Below are 15,917 nucleotides of genomic sequence, written 5' to 3' on the forward strand. Positions count from 1 at the left end.
AAAAGATGCCACCACCAAAACTGCTCCCATGACCTGGCCCTGCCTGCCAAAAGTAACTAACTCCTCCAGTGATTTGGCTCTGCTAAAAACCCAGACCCTTGTGGTAGACCCCCTGTGGTGGCCCACTGGCTTTTCCCCCCTCAGATGTGCCCCTGTGGTGCTGGTCCCTGAGGCCTGCCTCCATTTTCTTTTTTAATATTTTATTTTTTAGTTGTAGACTGACTCAATACCTTTATTTTATTTTTTATGTGGTGCTGAGGATTGAACCCAGGGCCTTGCACATGCTAGGTGAGCACTCTACCACTGAGCCACAACCCCACCCCTTCTGTTTCTTTTTGTATTCTCTTTCATGTGCTTTCACCTAGCACCACATTCTTTAATAAATAAATTTAGGTTCAAGATACTTACGTATGGCAATTCCTGTTTTTTATACTACTATCATTTCATCTTTTTACGTAAATAATAATATCTACTTTCTGATTAAATAAAATATTTTATACCTTCCTTTTTATAAGTCCTATTAAGTTCTGTTTAAGAGGGACTTCAATAATATTCTCTTTGGGAGAAAAGGATGGAGATATATCTCTAAACAGAATACATACACACACACACACACACACACAGTTGTGAGTTCAAAGTAGCTTCTGTCTAAATCAATTTTATTAACCATGAGCCTCACCAATGTTGTTAATAAGGAAACTAAATAACCATATATTTTATATTCCAAGGACTACTTGGCAATTTTTTTTTGTAGTTGGACACAATACCTTTATTTTATTTGAGAGAGAGAGAGAGAGAGAGAGAGAGAGAATGAGAATTTTAATATTTATTTTTTAGTTTTCGGCGGACACAACACCTTTGTATGTGGTGCTGAGGATTGAACCCGGGCTGCATACATGCCAGGTGAGCGCGCTACCGCTTGAGCCACATTCCCAGCCCCAACCTTTATTTTATTTTTATGTGGTGCTGAGGATCAAACTCAGCGCCTCAAATATGAGCACGCTACCACTAGTCCACAACCCCAGCCCCTGCTTGGCAATTCTTCTGAAAAGAAAATTAACAGTTGCAACACCTAGTAAAGATGCAAAGAAAACTTTAGAGTGAAGACTTTATATTAGAGTTTTACATAAAAATCATGTATTTTACATTAAAGTTAAAAGTTCTTTCTCTTGAATACTTATATAGGAAAGATAGGAACAGAAAAGCCAAGAGAATACCAAGATTGTCCTTTTGTTTATTTTAAACTATCAGGTAATAAGAGCACTGGCTATATGTAGGCATACACAATGAACAGCAGAAAGTTGAGCTTAAATAGCCAGAAGACCTATTTCCTTCATGACAGTCTGAATTACTAAGTTGTACTAAGGAAAGGGAATAATTCTATTTAGATTTGAAATTTCCATCAACTGATTAAAATTTTAAAAAAAGACAGCCCAGCACAGTGGTACACGACTATAATTTCAGTGACTTGGGAGGCAGAGACAGGAGAAATATGAGTCTGAAGCCAGCCTGAGCAATTCAGCAAGACCCTGTCTCAAAATAAAAAGGGCTATAGATGTAGTGCTCACTGGTAAAGCACCCCTGGGTATCATCCCCAGTAGCACATACACACAAAAATAAAAAGTCAATTCATAGCTGAGAATATCACCAGGACAAGGTTAAATAGTAACAGGAAAAGTTTAGTGAGTTAAATATTAACTAAATTTAGATTTTTTTTCTTCTGTAAAAACCTGTCTTTGGACTGTTTTGATCTTGATATGCTAAAATATTAAAATAATTTTTTAAACAAAAACAAAGATGGCTTGGTGGCACACGTCACCTCAGTGACTCAGGAGGCTGAGGCAGGAGGATTCCAAGTTCAAGGCAACCTCAGCAAGTGAGATCCTATCTCAAAGATAAATAAATAAATAAACAGGTCTGGGGATGTAGCACAGTGGTACAGGGTCCCTGGATTTAATGCCCAGTATGGTAGGAGTGGGGTGGGACGTGGCAGGGGCCATCAAAAGCAAACAAATGTAACAGTACAAAATGAAATCCCACAGCAGAGAGGCTAAGGTCCCATGGTTAACTGTTGGTAAGGAACTCTTAATTGAAAGCAAATTTCCATTTTGTAATGACATTTTGTTCAATGCTATGAATGACAGCAAAGAATGCTCAGAACTAAAACTTCCTCTTCTATTCCCTTTCTTTGGTTTCCTTTGCAGCAACCCTTAGCCCTTAGTATGTGTTCTAAACTCCTCCAGCAGTGGTCTATACTGCTGTCCTCTTTTCTAGTTCTCTTGTGAACCCTTTCCCTATCAAGGTCTTGTGCCCAACACCATTGAGACTGCTCACGAAAATCACCAATGATTTATTAAATCCAGTAGTCAATTTTCAATCTTTATCTAACTGGCCCTACTCCCTCTTACTTGAGACATTCTCTTCTTCTGACATTAGGACACCACATTCCTGGTTTTCCTCCTACCTTCCTGACTTCTCATTCTCCATTACCAGTTTCTTCCCTGACTTCATGTTGTTGAAGTATCCCAGGATCTAATCCTTGTTTCACTTCTTCCATCAGTATATACTTACTCCCCCGGTAGAAAAGGGTAGAGAAAGCAATGTGTCCTGGGATAAAAGATTGCTGTGGAGTTAATCCAGTAATCCTGGAAGGCTAATTACAAATTAGGATGACAATACTACATCCTTCCTCTCATCCATTACAGACATCACTAATCAATCTGGGTGCTTATCAAACTGACTCAGGCAGCAGCCTGGAATCCTTTGTATTGTGTGTTCTCAAGATGGTGTCTCTATTTGCCATCTCTGGTCCTGTTCAACATTTCTCAGAATGTGTTCTTTAAAATGTATCCCCTGTGCTCAGATAAATATGGAAATATGAGAGAAATCAGACAAAGTTTAAAACCTTTTAACATTAGTGACACCTCAGGAACAAGTTGGCTAACAACTAGGGTGCACCAACAACACTGAGTATCAGATGAATACCAGTTCAGTCTGTGACAATTTCCACCCCTCCGAAGAATACCCCACAGGACCTATGGTCTGTTGGAAAATATGGTCAACTGATTTTTTACACACACACACACACACACATACACACACACACACAAAATCAGAACAGTGAAAATGACAAAATCTAATTAACAACTTATGGGTTAAAAAAAATAGCCCTTTAGAAGGGCTCTACTGAAAGCAATGAAAAACTAGAACACTAGGTGAGTCAAGCATATGACAGTACTATTTTCACTGTAATTACAGTCATATATTATAGCCCCCCTCTGTTAAACTGGTATAATTTACATATATCTTCATGCTCTTAAAGAAGATCTTCCTAAAATGTCATCAAAAGATTGCTTGAAGTAAATAAAACCTACTGAGGATTTCCAGTTGGTCCCAGGTTGATGTTCTGTGAGGTAGAGTGTAGCTGTTTGAATGGGGAGAAAAAAACAATAGCATTCTTATTGAAGTTTCAAAGATTATCAGTCAATTATTATAGCTATCAGTATATGTTAAAGAAACTTTATTATAAAATACAAAATTCTTAATAACTGCACATATGTATTTGGGAACAATATAAATAATCATTTTATCATAACTTTCAAGAGCAGTTGTTAAGGAAAAAGGTAAGCCAAAAATCAATCATAAAGTTGGCAAATGAATGCAGTAAAAGCAAAGAAAACTGCTTGGAAGAGATGGGCACTGAAACTATAATTTAAGAGGAAATCTTTTTCACATTTTGAAAACTGATTTAAAAAGGCTATTTGTTTTTCAAATTTTTAAATAGTTCATTAATAATACAGAAAGTGATAGGATGATGGCAATGATGACTATCAATATTGGGTTTTCAGTTTTAATTTGATGATTAGTAAATTGATTTCTAAAGCAAATACAGACAACAGTATTTTTCTGATTCCAGCATCACAGTTTGAGCAAAATTTTAAATAGGCCATTCTCTTCGCAACCATTAATATAGTAAATTTAATTTCTGGTATTAACTTTGAAACAAACCTATACTCACCTAACATGCCATAAAGCAGTTTAACTAATAAAAGATTCTGGCTCATTAGTAATAGTTCGAGAAATTTAGCTCAAAACTCTGAAAGATTAATCTAGTGATCGTGTCAGAGTGAGTGTTTTGTTTTGTGATGCTGGGGATCAAACCAAGTGGCTCAAGCATATACTCCTTCAGCAAGCTACAATCCCAGTCCAAAGTAGGCGTATTTCACAAAAGCCAAGTACAGGTAAATTATGCTTCAAATTCACTTTGAAGTTCTTTATATATTTAGAGAATTAAATTAGTTATAAATGCTCTAAGTATGTATACTTTTACAAGAGTCCTATATAATTGCATTTCGTATAAGCTATAAATAGGAACAAAGCTTTTAAAATTTTCTCTCTAATCAGAACTAAAAACATTTTATCTTATTAAATTTCTTTTAGAGACACATATTATACATATTTTTATTTAAATTCGTTTCAAACTTATAATGTTCAGAAGACAGTATTTTTAAATTTAATGGCAAATACTATCACCTCTTTAAAGTTCTGAAGTATAGTAAGTTTCTTATGAGAAAACAACATTGGCACTGGCTTTATAGTTACAATTAAAATTTATTTCCTACCAATACCTTTATATGAAAAATCTTAATGTAATAAATTCTCAATTCCCAGAAATCAAAATAGCAAAAGATGAAAAAATTTATAAATATTCTGAGGTACATTAAAGGAGACCTGCTCTGTAGTGGCATAATTGTAACACGAGAGTAACTTTTTATATTTAAATATTAGTGTTGGAGAGCACCCGACAACATAATTCAAACAACGTTTAAATCTCAATACACTTATTCTTTTAGTGAATGTACAGATAACTGGATCAATTTTCCATTCAATGAAACATTTTTTTCATATGTCAGAGAAGTAAATGTTGATTAAATAGCATAAACAATTTGTCCCCTGAATTAATATATAGTTAGAAATTTAACTTTTTGGCAACAACTTTATTAGTGGAGTACATTCCTAAAATGATGAAAATAATTTTTCTTTATTATTATTTTTTTTGGTATTGAACCCAGGGCCTTACACACGCATACCTATTTTAAAAATATTTTAGATGTTGATGGACCTTTATTTTATTTACTTATTTATATGTGGTGCTGAGAATTGAACCCAGTGCCTCAAGAGCTCTACCACTGAGCCACAACCCCAGCCCTACATACCTATTTTTAAAAGATGACATCAAATCACTAAATTGGGAGTACAGTATATTAATAGAATGAAGACTAAATGAAATCATAAGTTTCTTGACTTCTCTTAACCTCTATTTTTCCTTTTAAATAAGGGAGCAGAGGTCCAGATGTCCTCCAAGATATCTTCCAGCTATGAACTTCATTTAGTTATCCACCTAAATGTTCTTAATAAATAATTACATTTTCCAAATGACTTAAACCAGCAATATTCTCACATAAGTAGCAAGCAAAATATGGAAAATCATAGTTACAATAATTTTTTTTTCTGTAGCAGGGATTGAACTCAGGGGCACTCAACCACTACGCATCCCCAGTCCTTTTTTGTATTTTTATTTAGAGACAGAGTTTCAGTGAGTTGCTTTTTGCTGAGGCTGGCTTTGAACCTGTTGTGATCCTCCTTCCTCAGCCTTCTCAACTGCTGGGATTATAGGCACGTGCCACTATGCCCAGATATAATGGATTTTATTCTTAAAATATTATTTAAATAGTTTAATCTTTTAAAATTAAAGTATAAATCCATAATTGGAATACATAAAAAATACTAGAAAAAGTGTTTTTAAATATCCACAACCTCACCAACAGATGATTCTGCAAATATTTACAATAATTTCATTTTTTAAGTCTTTGTATCTTTTTTAAACTGATTGTTGTTCATGCTGTGTGAATATGTATATAGTTTTTTTCCCTCAAACTTTTACATACTGAATTTACTTAATAGCATGCCAAAGATTAAAATATTACCTTAAAAGATTAAAATATTACCTTAAAATTCTTTAAAATACATAATCATATGTGGAGAAGCTATCTGATTGATAATAAAAATTGATTTTAATGTTTATATAAATCATACTGAAATAGCATCCTTTTTTCCCTGTGTAAAGGATTCATTTGCATAAATTCCTAAGTGAATAGGATCAAATAAAAATTTGATACATAATGAATTGTTTTCCCGAAGAGTTGCATAAAATCATAATGACACCAGTAATGCCCAATGGTTCTTGTTGTACCTGTCTTCATCAGTCCTGCGATATTTTATTTACTTTATACTTTTGTTAATTAGGTAGAGAAATAAAAATCTCTCCTTTAAAAATTTCATTCGTGGACTGGGGATAGGTCAGTGGTACAGTGCTTTCCTAGCATATGTGAGACTGAGGATTCAATCTCCAACATAATATTTTCTTTCTCTCACTCACACAAAAGCCAATAAAATTCATTTGCTATTAGCAAAGTTGGAAAAACCTTTTCTTCTTATGCAAATGTTTCCCCATTTGTTGTTGCTGTTGTTTCCTGACTAGGTACATGGAGATAGAATAAAAATATTCTTTTACATTGTCCTAGGAGCAACCATGTCAGAGATGCCAGAGTTAACTCTGTTCTCTTAACTGGGAATTCTCCTGGGGCATCAGAGAAGGAAAAATATTACTTTCTATGAATTATAATATATTCCGCTGTCATTTATTAAAAAAAAATCAATAAAAAATATCAAACTAAAAATGCTAAAAAGTCGCATAAAAGAAATATGTCTATTTTCCAAAAGACTTTAGCTCTAATGTTCCAATTCACATTATTATCTTTTTAAAAAAAAATTAGTTGTAAATGGACACAATACCTTTATTTTTATGTGGTGCACAGGATGGAACCCAGTGCCTCACAGGTGCTAGGCAAGTGCTCTACCACTGAGCTACAACTCTAGCCCTCATACTATTATCTTTTAAAACACCAAAGTAGAACCATAACACAATTAAAAGACACTATAAAGAAAAATGACTTCAATAAAACTCTTCTAATTTTCTTATACATATTCAACAGTTAATAAATTTTGAATTATAAAGGTACTATCCTATTTATATAGAATTTGTGATTATATTATCATAATTTACCTTTACCCATAGCTTTCAAAGGTAAATGTTGGAAATATCTTCATAAGACACAAGCTTATTTTACTTATTTGCTATCTCAATCTACTATAAAAATTAAGAATAGCCTAATTATTGGAGATGCCTGATGACTATGTATATATAGAACAAAAATAAAAGTGGAGGGCTGGGGCAGTAGCTCAGTGGCAGAGCACTTGCCTAGCATGCGTGAGGCACTGGGTTTGATCCTCAGCACCACATAAAAAATAAATATATAAACAAATAAAATAAAGACATTCTGTCCATCTACAACTACAAAAAAAATTTTAAAGTGTTTAAAAAAATAAATATATACAAGTGAATGCCAACTGATACAGGTATACTATTTTATACAAAAAAACCTGACAATGCCAAGGAAGGGATATATATTTTTGTTGAATAAGGTCCTTCCTGCTGACCAAAATTCAAAACAATAGTTTCAAGTATGATGATGACAAATATATACAATGGTAAAAAAATATGATATAAACTGAAGAAAGCAGAATATAAAGTTATACACACTATGTAATTTAGATAAGTTAAAAAATCTTACACATTAAGACAACACTGAAAAGAAAATCATTAAGATGTTAAAATTACTAGGTCTGGGTGGCAATAATATGGGTAGTTTTTTTCTTCTTACCTGTTATTTTCAAATTTTTCTTTAACTTGAATTAGATTGTTTACTATAAAAAGTAATAATCTATGCATTTTATAAGAAATAGTGATCGGTAATTGGTATATATATATATATATATATATATATATATATATATATATATATATATTGTTTTTTGGAATCCTCAAGAGTAAGAAAATCTACTACAGATAAAAATCTATGCACAAAATGACTTCCTTTTGAATAAATGTCATCCTAAAGTAGCTAATTTCATTTTGGGGGAATAGTAATTTTTCTGTTAAAAAAACCCCATAATTTCTCTTACTACCTTCTGAGTACTTCTTTCATCCTCATCTTCAGATGGATCTGACTGATGTTTGGGGCTATCCATTTGAAGGAATGCTCTGACATCTGGACTAAAAACAAAAATTAATTTTATTATGAGCTTGAAAGCATGTCTAGAGACTTTCTCCACTTTAAAAATCAAAATAGAAACCACTATTTTAGCATTTATAACAAGAAAGCTAAGCAAAATGTATTAAAATTCTTTATTGTATAAAGGAATAATTAAATTAACTTTTTAATAAACAGGGACAACAAATATCAAAGATATAATCAGTTCATAGAAGAGGAAACCCAAACACCAAGCAAATTTGTGAAGATGCTAACTTTACTATGAAATCAGAGAAATACAAATTAAATGATTATGAAGTAACACTTTATATTCATTAACTGGCAAAAGTTAGAAAGATAATAATATCAAGTTGGTAAGAGCCAAGACAGTGGTGCATGCCTGTAATCCCAGTGCTTGGGAGGCTGAGGCAGGAGGATTGCGAGTTCAAAGCCAGTCTCAGCAAAAGCGAGGTGCTAAGCAACTCAGTGAGATCCTGTCTCTAAATAAAATACAAAATAGGTCTGGGGAAGTGGCTTATTGGTCAAGTGCTCCTGAATTCAATTCCTGGTATGCACCCCACAAAATAAAAGTTGAAAAGAGGAGCTGGGGTTAGCTCAGTGATACAGCATTTGTATCACACATGTAAGACACTGGGTTCCATCCTCAGCACCATTTAAAAATAAAGAAATAAAATAAAAGATATTGTGTCCATCTACAACAACAACAAAAAAATATATAGAAATGTTTCAGATCAGCAGTCTTTAGAGATTAAAAAGTAGGTTAGTGGTTGCCAAGAACTGGAGGAAGAAAGAATGTGGAGGTATTCCTTTTGCGGGGTGGTAGAAACGTTACATTAAACTTGGGATGACAGTAATGATGGTTGTACATTGTGAATATATTAAAAACTACTGAATTCTACAATTTAAAATAGTTAAAATAGTGAATTCTATCTCAGTCAACAATTTTAACCAGGTATGGTGGTACATAATCCCAGCTAATAGGAGGCTGAGGCAGGAGGATTGCAAATTCAAAGTCAGCCTCAGCAACTTAGTGAAGCCCTCAGCAACTTAGTGAGATCTGTCTCAAAATAAAAAATAAGGGGCTGAGGTTGTGGTTCAGTGGTACAGCACTCACTTAGCACATGAGAGGCCCTGGGTTCGATCCTCAGCGCCACATAAAAATAAATAAGTAAAATAAAAGTATTGTATCCATCTACAACTAAATATTCATAAAATAAAAAATAAAAAATAGGTGGAGGCTGGGGACATGGTTCAATGTTTAAATGCCCTTGGGTTCAATCCCTGTTACCATTAAAAAAAAATTAAAGGTGAGAAAAGGACCTTCAATCTTACCTCACAGAGGCCACCACTATTAAACACTTTGGCAAACTTTAATTTGGTGTTTTTCTCTGGAAAATTTGTATCTTACTGTTTTTTACTTAAAAATTACAGCAAAAACATTTTCCTGTGTTGTTAAAAGCTCTTTGTAAATAATGAGTTTTTATAGATGTATGATGTAAAATACAGATGCACTGAAAGTTATTCAAATTTTTCCACTTTAGGATACATAGTGGCTTCCAACTTTTTACTACACAACTTTCACTACTACAAATAATGTTACAACTGACAATCTTTGTACCAAATCCTAGAACTGAATTTATGATTTTCAGGATAGATTTTTAAAATTAAAAACACTTGGTCTAAATTATAAACAATTTTAAGACTTCAAATATAATCTGTTAAACTGATTTCCAAAAGGGCTATACCAATTTATTCTCTCCTAACAGTATATGAACATCCTAAAAACTCTTTCAGCCTTGGTTAGCATTAAATACTAATACATTATATAAATAATTTTATATCACCAGCACAATATTTGCACTTTGTATAACAAAAGATTTGTTAATGGCATAAGAAAGGAAGGGAGGAAGCGCAAAAAGGAAAAAATAATTAAGTTTAAAAAACTCTTGGCTACTTATTTTTGGGGTGCTGTTCATGTCTTCTATCCTGAATGGCATGGCAGAGTTACAAGGTATACAACAGGTGTATGTTTAAAAAAAAAAATCCATTGGTTGCATACTTAAAAATTATGTGTTTTACAGTTCAATATTTTTAAAATTGGTAATTAAAAATAACAAAATTGTTTTTAGTTAATTTTGATGCTAAATATTAAAATCTTTATAATGGCACAGTTCAAGGGCCAGAATGAATACTCAGCATTCAGTATACAGTGTTGGAAGTTTTCACTAATACTTGCCACTGATATGCCAATTTAAAGAAATCTCCCCTGCGTACAGCAAAAATTAGGGGTTGGAATAGTAGATACAAAATGAAGACAGCATAAAACTTGTGCTAGGGAAAAGGCATAAGGTTAAAAAAAATATATATATATATATATATATATATATATATATATATATATATATATATATATACACACAAAGAACCCAATAATAAAAGGCTCTTTGCAGAGGAATAGTCCTGACATGGGAACTCTGAGTTAAAAGAATGCTCTTCAACTTTGAAATAAAAAGCACTGTTTTTACTGCACTGGCAATCCTGGTGCTACTACTACAAGAACAGGACCTCCCTGAACCTTGTTCTGTGATTATGGGGGGGAACATAGCCATAGGCAGATCATGTCAGACGGGGTCCAGTCATAATATTTTGGTTAATTTAGTAAATTAAATAAATAATTCAGTAAATTAAAATAAGCTTAAAAAGATCAGAGCACTTACTCAGAATGGAAGAAGAACTCCATGAACTGTAAAGTACTATATAAATGGCAATCGCCATTTTTAGAAAAATGGCTCAGGGCTGAGAATGCAGCTGAGCAGTAGGGTGCTTATCTAGCATGTGCAAGGCCCTGGTTTTAATTCACCACACCACAGACACAAAAATTAAAACTGCTCAAAAATATAGTTCTTCAGTGTTGAGATTCTGAAAAATCCGATAAATATTTATCCTGTTCAACACTGTCAATGTAAAATGCAACTTTTACATTACACAAATAGGTGATCTGAGTAATGTAAAAAGCTCCTTGATACTTTATTTTATCCTCTTTTTCTTCTTCTTCTTTTTTTATTGTTGTTTGTTTGGATACTGAACGAGGGGTACTCTATTACTGAGGTACATCCCTAGCCCTTTTTATTTATTTATTTATTTACTTACTTACTTGCTCATTTTTAATTTTGAAAAAGGGTCTTACTAAATTGCTGAGGTTGGCTTTGAATTTGTAATCCTCCTGCCTCACCCCTCCAGATTAGCTGGGATTATACACATGTATAAGCTACAAATCACAACACAATCAATGCCCAAGAATAAACCATCAGGCTTAAAAATGAAACCACAGTTCTGCCTATCATTTCCTAAGTATTTCTGACCTACCTCCTCCCCTCATCTGGAGCAGGCCTACAGAAGGAAACTTAAACTCATTAGCACAAGATACACACAGGGCTAGGTAATGCCTTCATCTTACATGGCTGCATGGAATACTGTGATGAGGGCTGGAAGCCTGTGGTGGTAGCAGAGAATACGGTGACAATATGTGCTTGAATCCTGCCAATGCCTTCAGTTTCATCTACTTTCTGAAAATCTATTTTGTTCCAGGTACCATGCAATGTAAATACTTGAACATCTTGATGTTTCAAGCTTTTGCATCCTCTGTTAATAGGTAACACTCCATTTGGCTTGAATGCTCTCCCTATCTTTGTGTTCTTTTCTGGATGATTACACATCCTTCAGGTCCATGAGCACAGCAGATCACATTTTTCTATTATCTTCTAGCATCTCTATCATAAAAATTACCTGGCTTCAGTTCCCCATTTATATCTGTTTCTTCCACTAGATAGAACCACTAGAAGGCAGGGATAATGTTCATTTAGCTTTATATTCCCAATGTATATAGTGGGTACTTAAATATTTTTTGAAGGCAGGGATAAATATCAAATAATCAGCAAAATGTTTTAACTGTATCATGCAAATTTCTTTCAAGTTTAATTTATAAATTTATAAAGAACAAAAGAAAGGAAGAAAATCACTAAGAAAAGTTGTTGAAGGGAAAGAGGATAAGACACAACAGGAGGAGGGGCTGGAGATGAGGCTCAGTGGTAGAATGCCTGGCATTGGCATGCATAAGGCCCTGGGTTTAATTCCCAGCATTGCCAAAAAAAACCCAAAACAAAATAAAAACAAGAAGGGAAATGCTTCAGGAAGATTTTACAAATATACATAGCACAATAACATCTCCTAGGATAAAATTGGTCTGAGGCTTATTAATATTCTTAGGTTTCATTTCACTGTCTCTTTAGAACATAATAAAAATTACTTACTGGTTGTAAAGCTCTGGGTATCTGACTAAGTTCTGAATGAATTCATTCAGTCCTGCTCTTCTTTGTTTAATAAAATCTGTAAGAGGGATATAAACTATTAGGATTATTTATGTTAGCCTATGTAATTATCATCAAAACATTCATATAAGAATAAGCAAGCACAAGATGGTAAATTGTGATTTATAATCTATTTCTTAATTCATCCTACTTGATTTACAAGGAGTAACTAATTCTTAAAACATATGTGTGTGTATATGAAGTCTATATGCAATGATTTAAGAATCAGAATAAAGCAAATACATCTCTCAAAAGAACATCATCAAGAACTGCCTATTTTAGATTCTAAATAGAGTCACTATAAAACGTGGAGAGACACTTTGCTTTTTGTCCAACTCCTTATGGACCACCATGAAATTAGTAAAAATTAGCACTATGACATAGATAACTGCAAATCACACTAAAAAAAGCAAATAAAAAATAAGGATTACTAAAAATCCTTTAAGGCAGGGTAATGATAATTAATTGGTTAACAGAATATTACGAAACCACTGACTTAATTCCTGCTGTTAAAAATCCCTTGAAAAATACACTGGTGTGCTTTCCTAACAAATAACTGTCCAGTATCTACAGTGTTTTGTATGTTGATAACTGAGGTTAATGCAACCATCAGTACAGTTTATCAATAAATGTTAAGCACAAGTGTTTCTTGGAACTAGAAAACTTTATTCAAATATCTTGTCTCTGTTACTTACTGACCTTGAACTTTTTCCTTTTCTTTTTTTTTTTGTCATGGGAATATACTCATTATATATTACAAAGTGAAAATAACAAGTTGCATAGATACCTTTTGTGTACATTTATACATGACCATAACACGATGCGAAGCAAAACATCTGAACCATGATATACCAAAGAGAAAGAGTGAATCTCTAATTGAATTATTTATCTCATGTACTGGCAACTTCTCCTTTTCACAAACAAAGGAGAATATGTGTTTTTGTGTATATTACTTGTGTCATACACTCAAAAAATCCTAAAATAGACACTTGAGATAATTTAGGTCAAGCATGCAACAAAGCACCTGGTATGGAGCCAGGCCTCAATACACATTCACAATTATCTGGAAGGCTTGTGCTCTCTCTCCTCTCCAGTTGTGGTGGTAGGATTTTTGTGCTGATCTATCCACACTAGTCCTGAACCATCTTGACCACTCAGGTAGAGATTATAGGTGTCGTCCATGGCATAGAATAAAGTGACACTTTCTAGAAAAATCCAGTGAGTCACATGGCATTGATGCCTAAACATCAAAACTATGTAAAAGTCAAAGAGTTTTCCCTGCTGTCCTTGAGTGGCTGATACCACCCTCCTTTCTCTCTAAGCTACCTCATCTTCTACTGATTTTTTTTTTTTTTTTTTTTGCATTACCAGGGAATGTACACAGTGGTGCTCTACCACTGAGCTCCAGCCCCAGCCCTTTTTATTTTATTTTTAATTTTGAGACATTGTCTTGATAAGTTACGTAGTTGGCCTCAAATGTATGGTCCTTCTGTCTTAGCCTTCTGAGTCACTGGGATCACAGGCATGCACCACTGTGCCTGACTTCTACTGATCATTTTGAGGTTATTGTATTAACTTCCTTCTTGTCTATCTCAAAGTCTTTTTTGGTGTTTTTACCTTCTCTCTTTTTCTCTTGTCCCCAAACAAGCAGTTCTCTTCCTGTTTAAATCATCAAATTCCTCTTCCATGGTTTTTTTTTTCATTTTTTTATTAATTGCTTTTTCGAGACCTAACTCTTTACTTACAAAATAGGATAATAACAATATTTATACCTCGTAAAACAGTTACAAAAGAGAAATGCATGCAGATTTATACAATACCTAGCAGATAAGAGAGAGCTATCATTAGCCATTATCACATTACGTTTAGTTGTTGTAGGGTCAAAAAATCATCCTAAACCCTAATTATTAAAAAAAAGTCTTAAAAACTGAAGACACAGGCTATTTGAAAAAGCATCTCTTAATGGTGACTATATAGATAAAAACATACACAAAACTATTTAAAGTCAGTAATGAAATGAAAAGTCTAGCAGCACTTAGTATAGCATGGGCTATAATTCAGAGAGGAAAGGAAATTCCTATTTTTATTCTTGTCTCCAAAGTAAAATATATCTTCCCTAAGTATCCACAGAATAATTTAAAACTGCTTCTGTATAATCATTAGATTTTTTAATATTACAAATGAAGTTATTCATTTTAGTCTTCCTTATATATTACTAAATCCAGTTCCTGAGAAATGTCTTTGAACTACAGTTTTTTAAATTTATATTTTATTTTTTGTGTTTCTGGGCATTGAACTCAAGGTCCTCACATATGGTAGGCAATTGTTCTGCCACTAAGCTACCCAACCCTCAAGTACAGTTTTTAATGTAAGCCTCACATATACTTTAATGTTTGATGACTTTCTAAAAAATGACCTTGGAAGAGTTTCACAAGATTCCTACCTTGTTCAAAAATTGCAAAAATATATCTGATTCTAAGAAACCTAATTTTATATATTTTTAATAACTATACCTTATATCAAACAAGTGGGGAGAAAACCCTTTGACTGGAAATAACTCATAATTTTGGTGACAAACACTATATATTAAGACCTTTATTGAGTATAAATCAGTAACAAGCCCCATTATGTTAAGTTGAATATTATTTATATTTTTTTGTGTGCGTGTGTGTGGTGCTGGGGCTCAAACCCAGGGCCTTGTGCTCGTGAGGCAAGCACTCTACCAACTGAGCTATATCCCCAGCCCTCAAACTTAATTTTTAAGGGATCCAACATGGCCGCCGACGAGGAAGCAGCAATTTCAATGTCTCCACATTAATGGGATCAGAAAGACCCTTTGGAACAGTGGCAGTCTACCTACTGAGGAACTTCTAGCAAAATTCCGTGAAGAGGGGTCCTGCCGGGAATTGGTAGGTTTATTAGAAGTGTCAGTTTGTGGCCGCCGGGACTCGGGGCCCGGGGACTGCGGTACTTGCCGGAGAGGGGCTGTCGCCTCCCTGGCTACGGGCGCCGCTGGAGCCGCGAGCCGGAGAGACACGGAGCGGGCTGTGGTGCGGCTAGAAGCCGGGAACGCCGGGGGCGGAGAGAGCAACCGGGGCAGCGCTGGCTGTGGAGGCCGCGGCGGAGAGCGGCGCGGGAGCCTGAGGCTGAGACACATCGGAGGGAGCAGAGCAAGCGCCCCGCCATCATCCCGAAATAGCGAGAAGAGGAAGATGGCGGCAGGAAGTGAGTAAGCCGCTCTGTGCTCCGCGCCCTGCGCCGCCGCGTCTGAAAAGCTGAGACAGACAGCTGCGACTCAGCATTAATCCATCCGGCTGAGGCAGCAGGTCAGCCCTTCCCATCCTACGGAGGTGGATGCCTGCCGGGCCTTCGTGGG

The 15,917-nt window shown here is 34.5% G+C and overlaps 1 protein-coding gene across 10 annotated transcripts in view; it reads right to left on the reverse strand.

Annotated features, from left to right (window-relative positions):
• SGK3 (serum/glucocorticoid regulated kinase family member 3) overlaps positions 1-15,917 on the reverse strand; it is a 127,387-nt gene that overhangs the window by 24,674 nt on the left and 86,796 nt on the right. For all 10 annotated transcript variants that reach the window (XM_081266531.1, XM_081266539.1, XM_081266530.1 and 7 more), the window contains 3 exons: positions 12,485-12,560; positions 8,089-8,176; positions 3,375-3,424 (listed from right to left, as the gene is read on the reverse strand). In XM_081266531.1, the coding sequence (XP_081122657.1) occupies positions 3,375-3,424; positions 8,089-8,176; positions 12,485-12,560 (214 nt within the window). The remainder of the gene's footprint in view (positions 1-3,374; positions 3,425-8,088; positions 8,177-12,484; positions 12,561-15,917) is intronic.

The sequence above is a fragment of the Spermophilus citellus genome (genome assembly GCF_964194105.1).
Source record: "Spermophilus citellus genome assembly, chromosome: 14".
Taxonomy (NCBI): domain Eukaryota; kingdom Metazoa; phylum Chordata; class Mammalia; order Rodentia; family Sciuridae; genus Spermophilus; species Spermophilus citellus.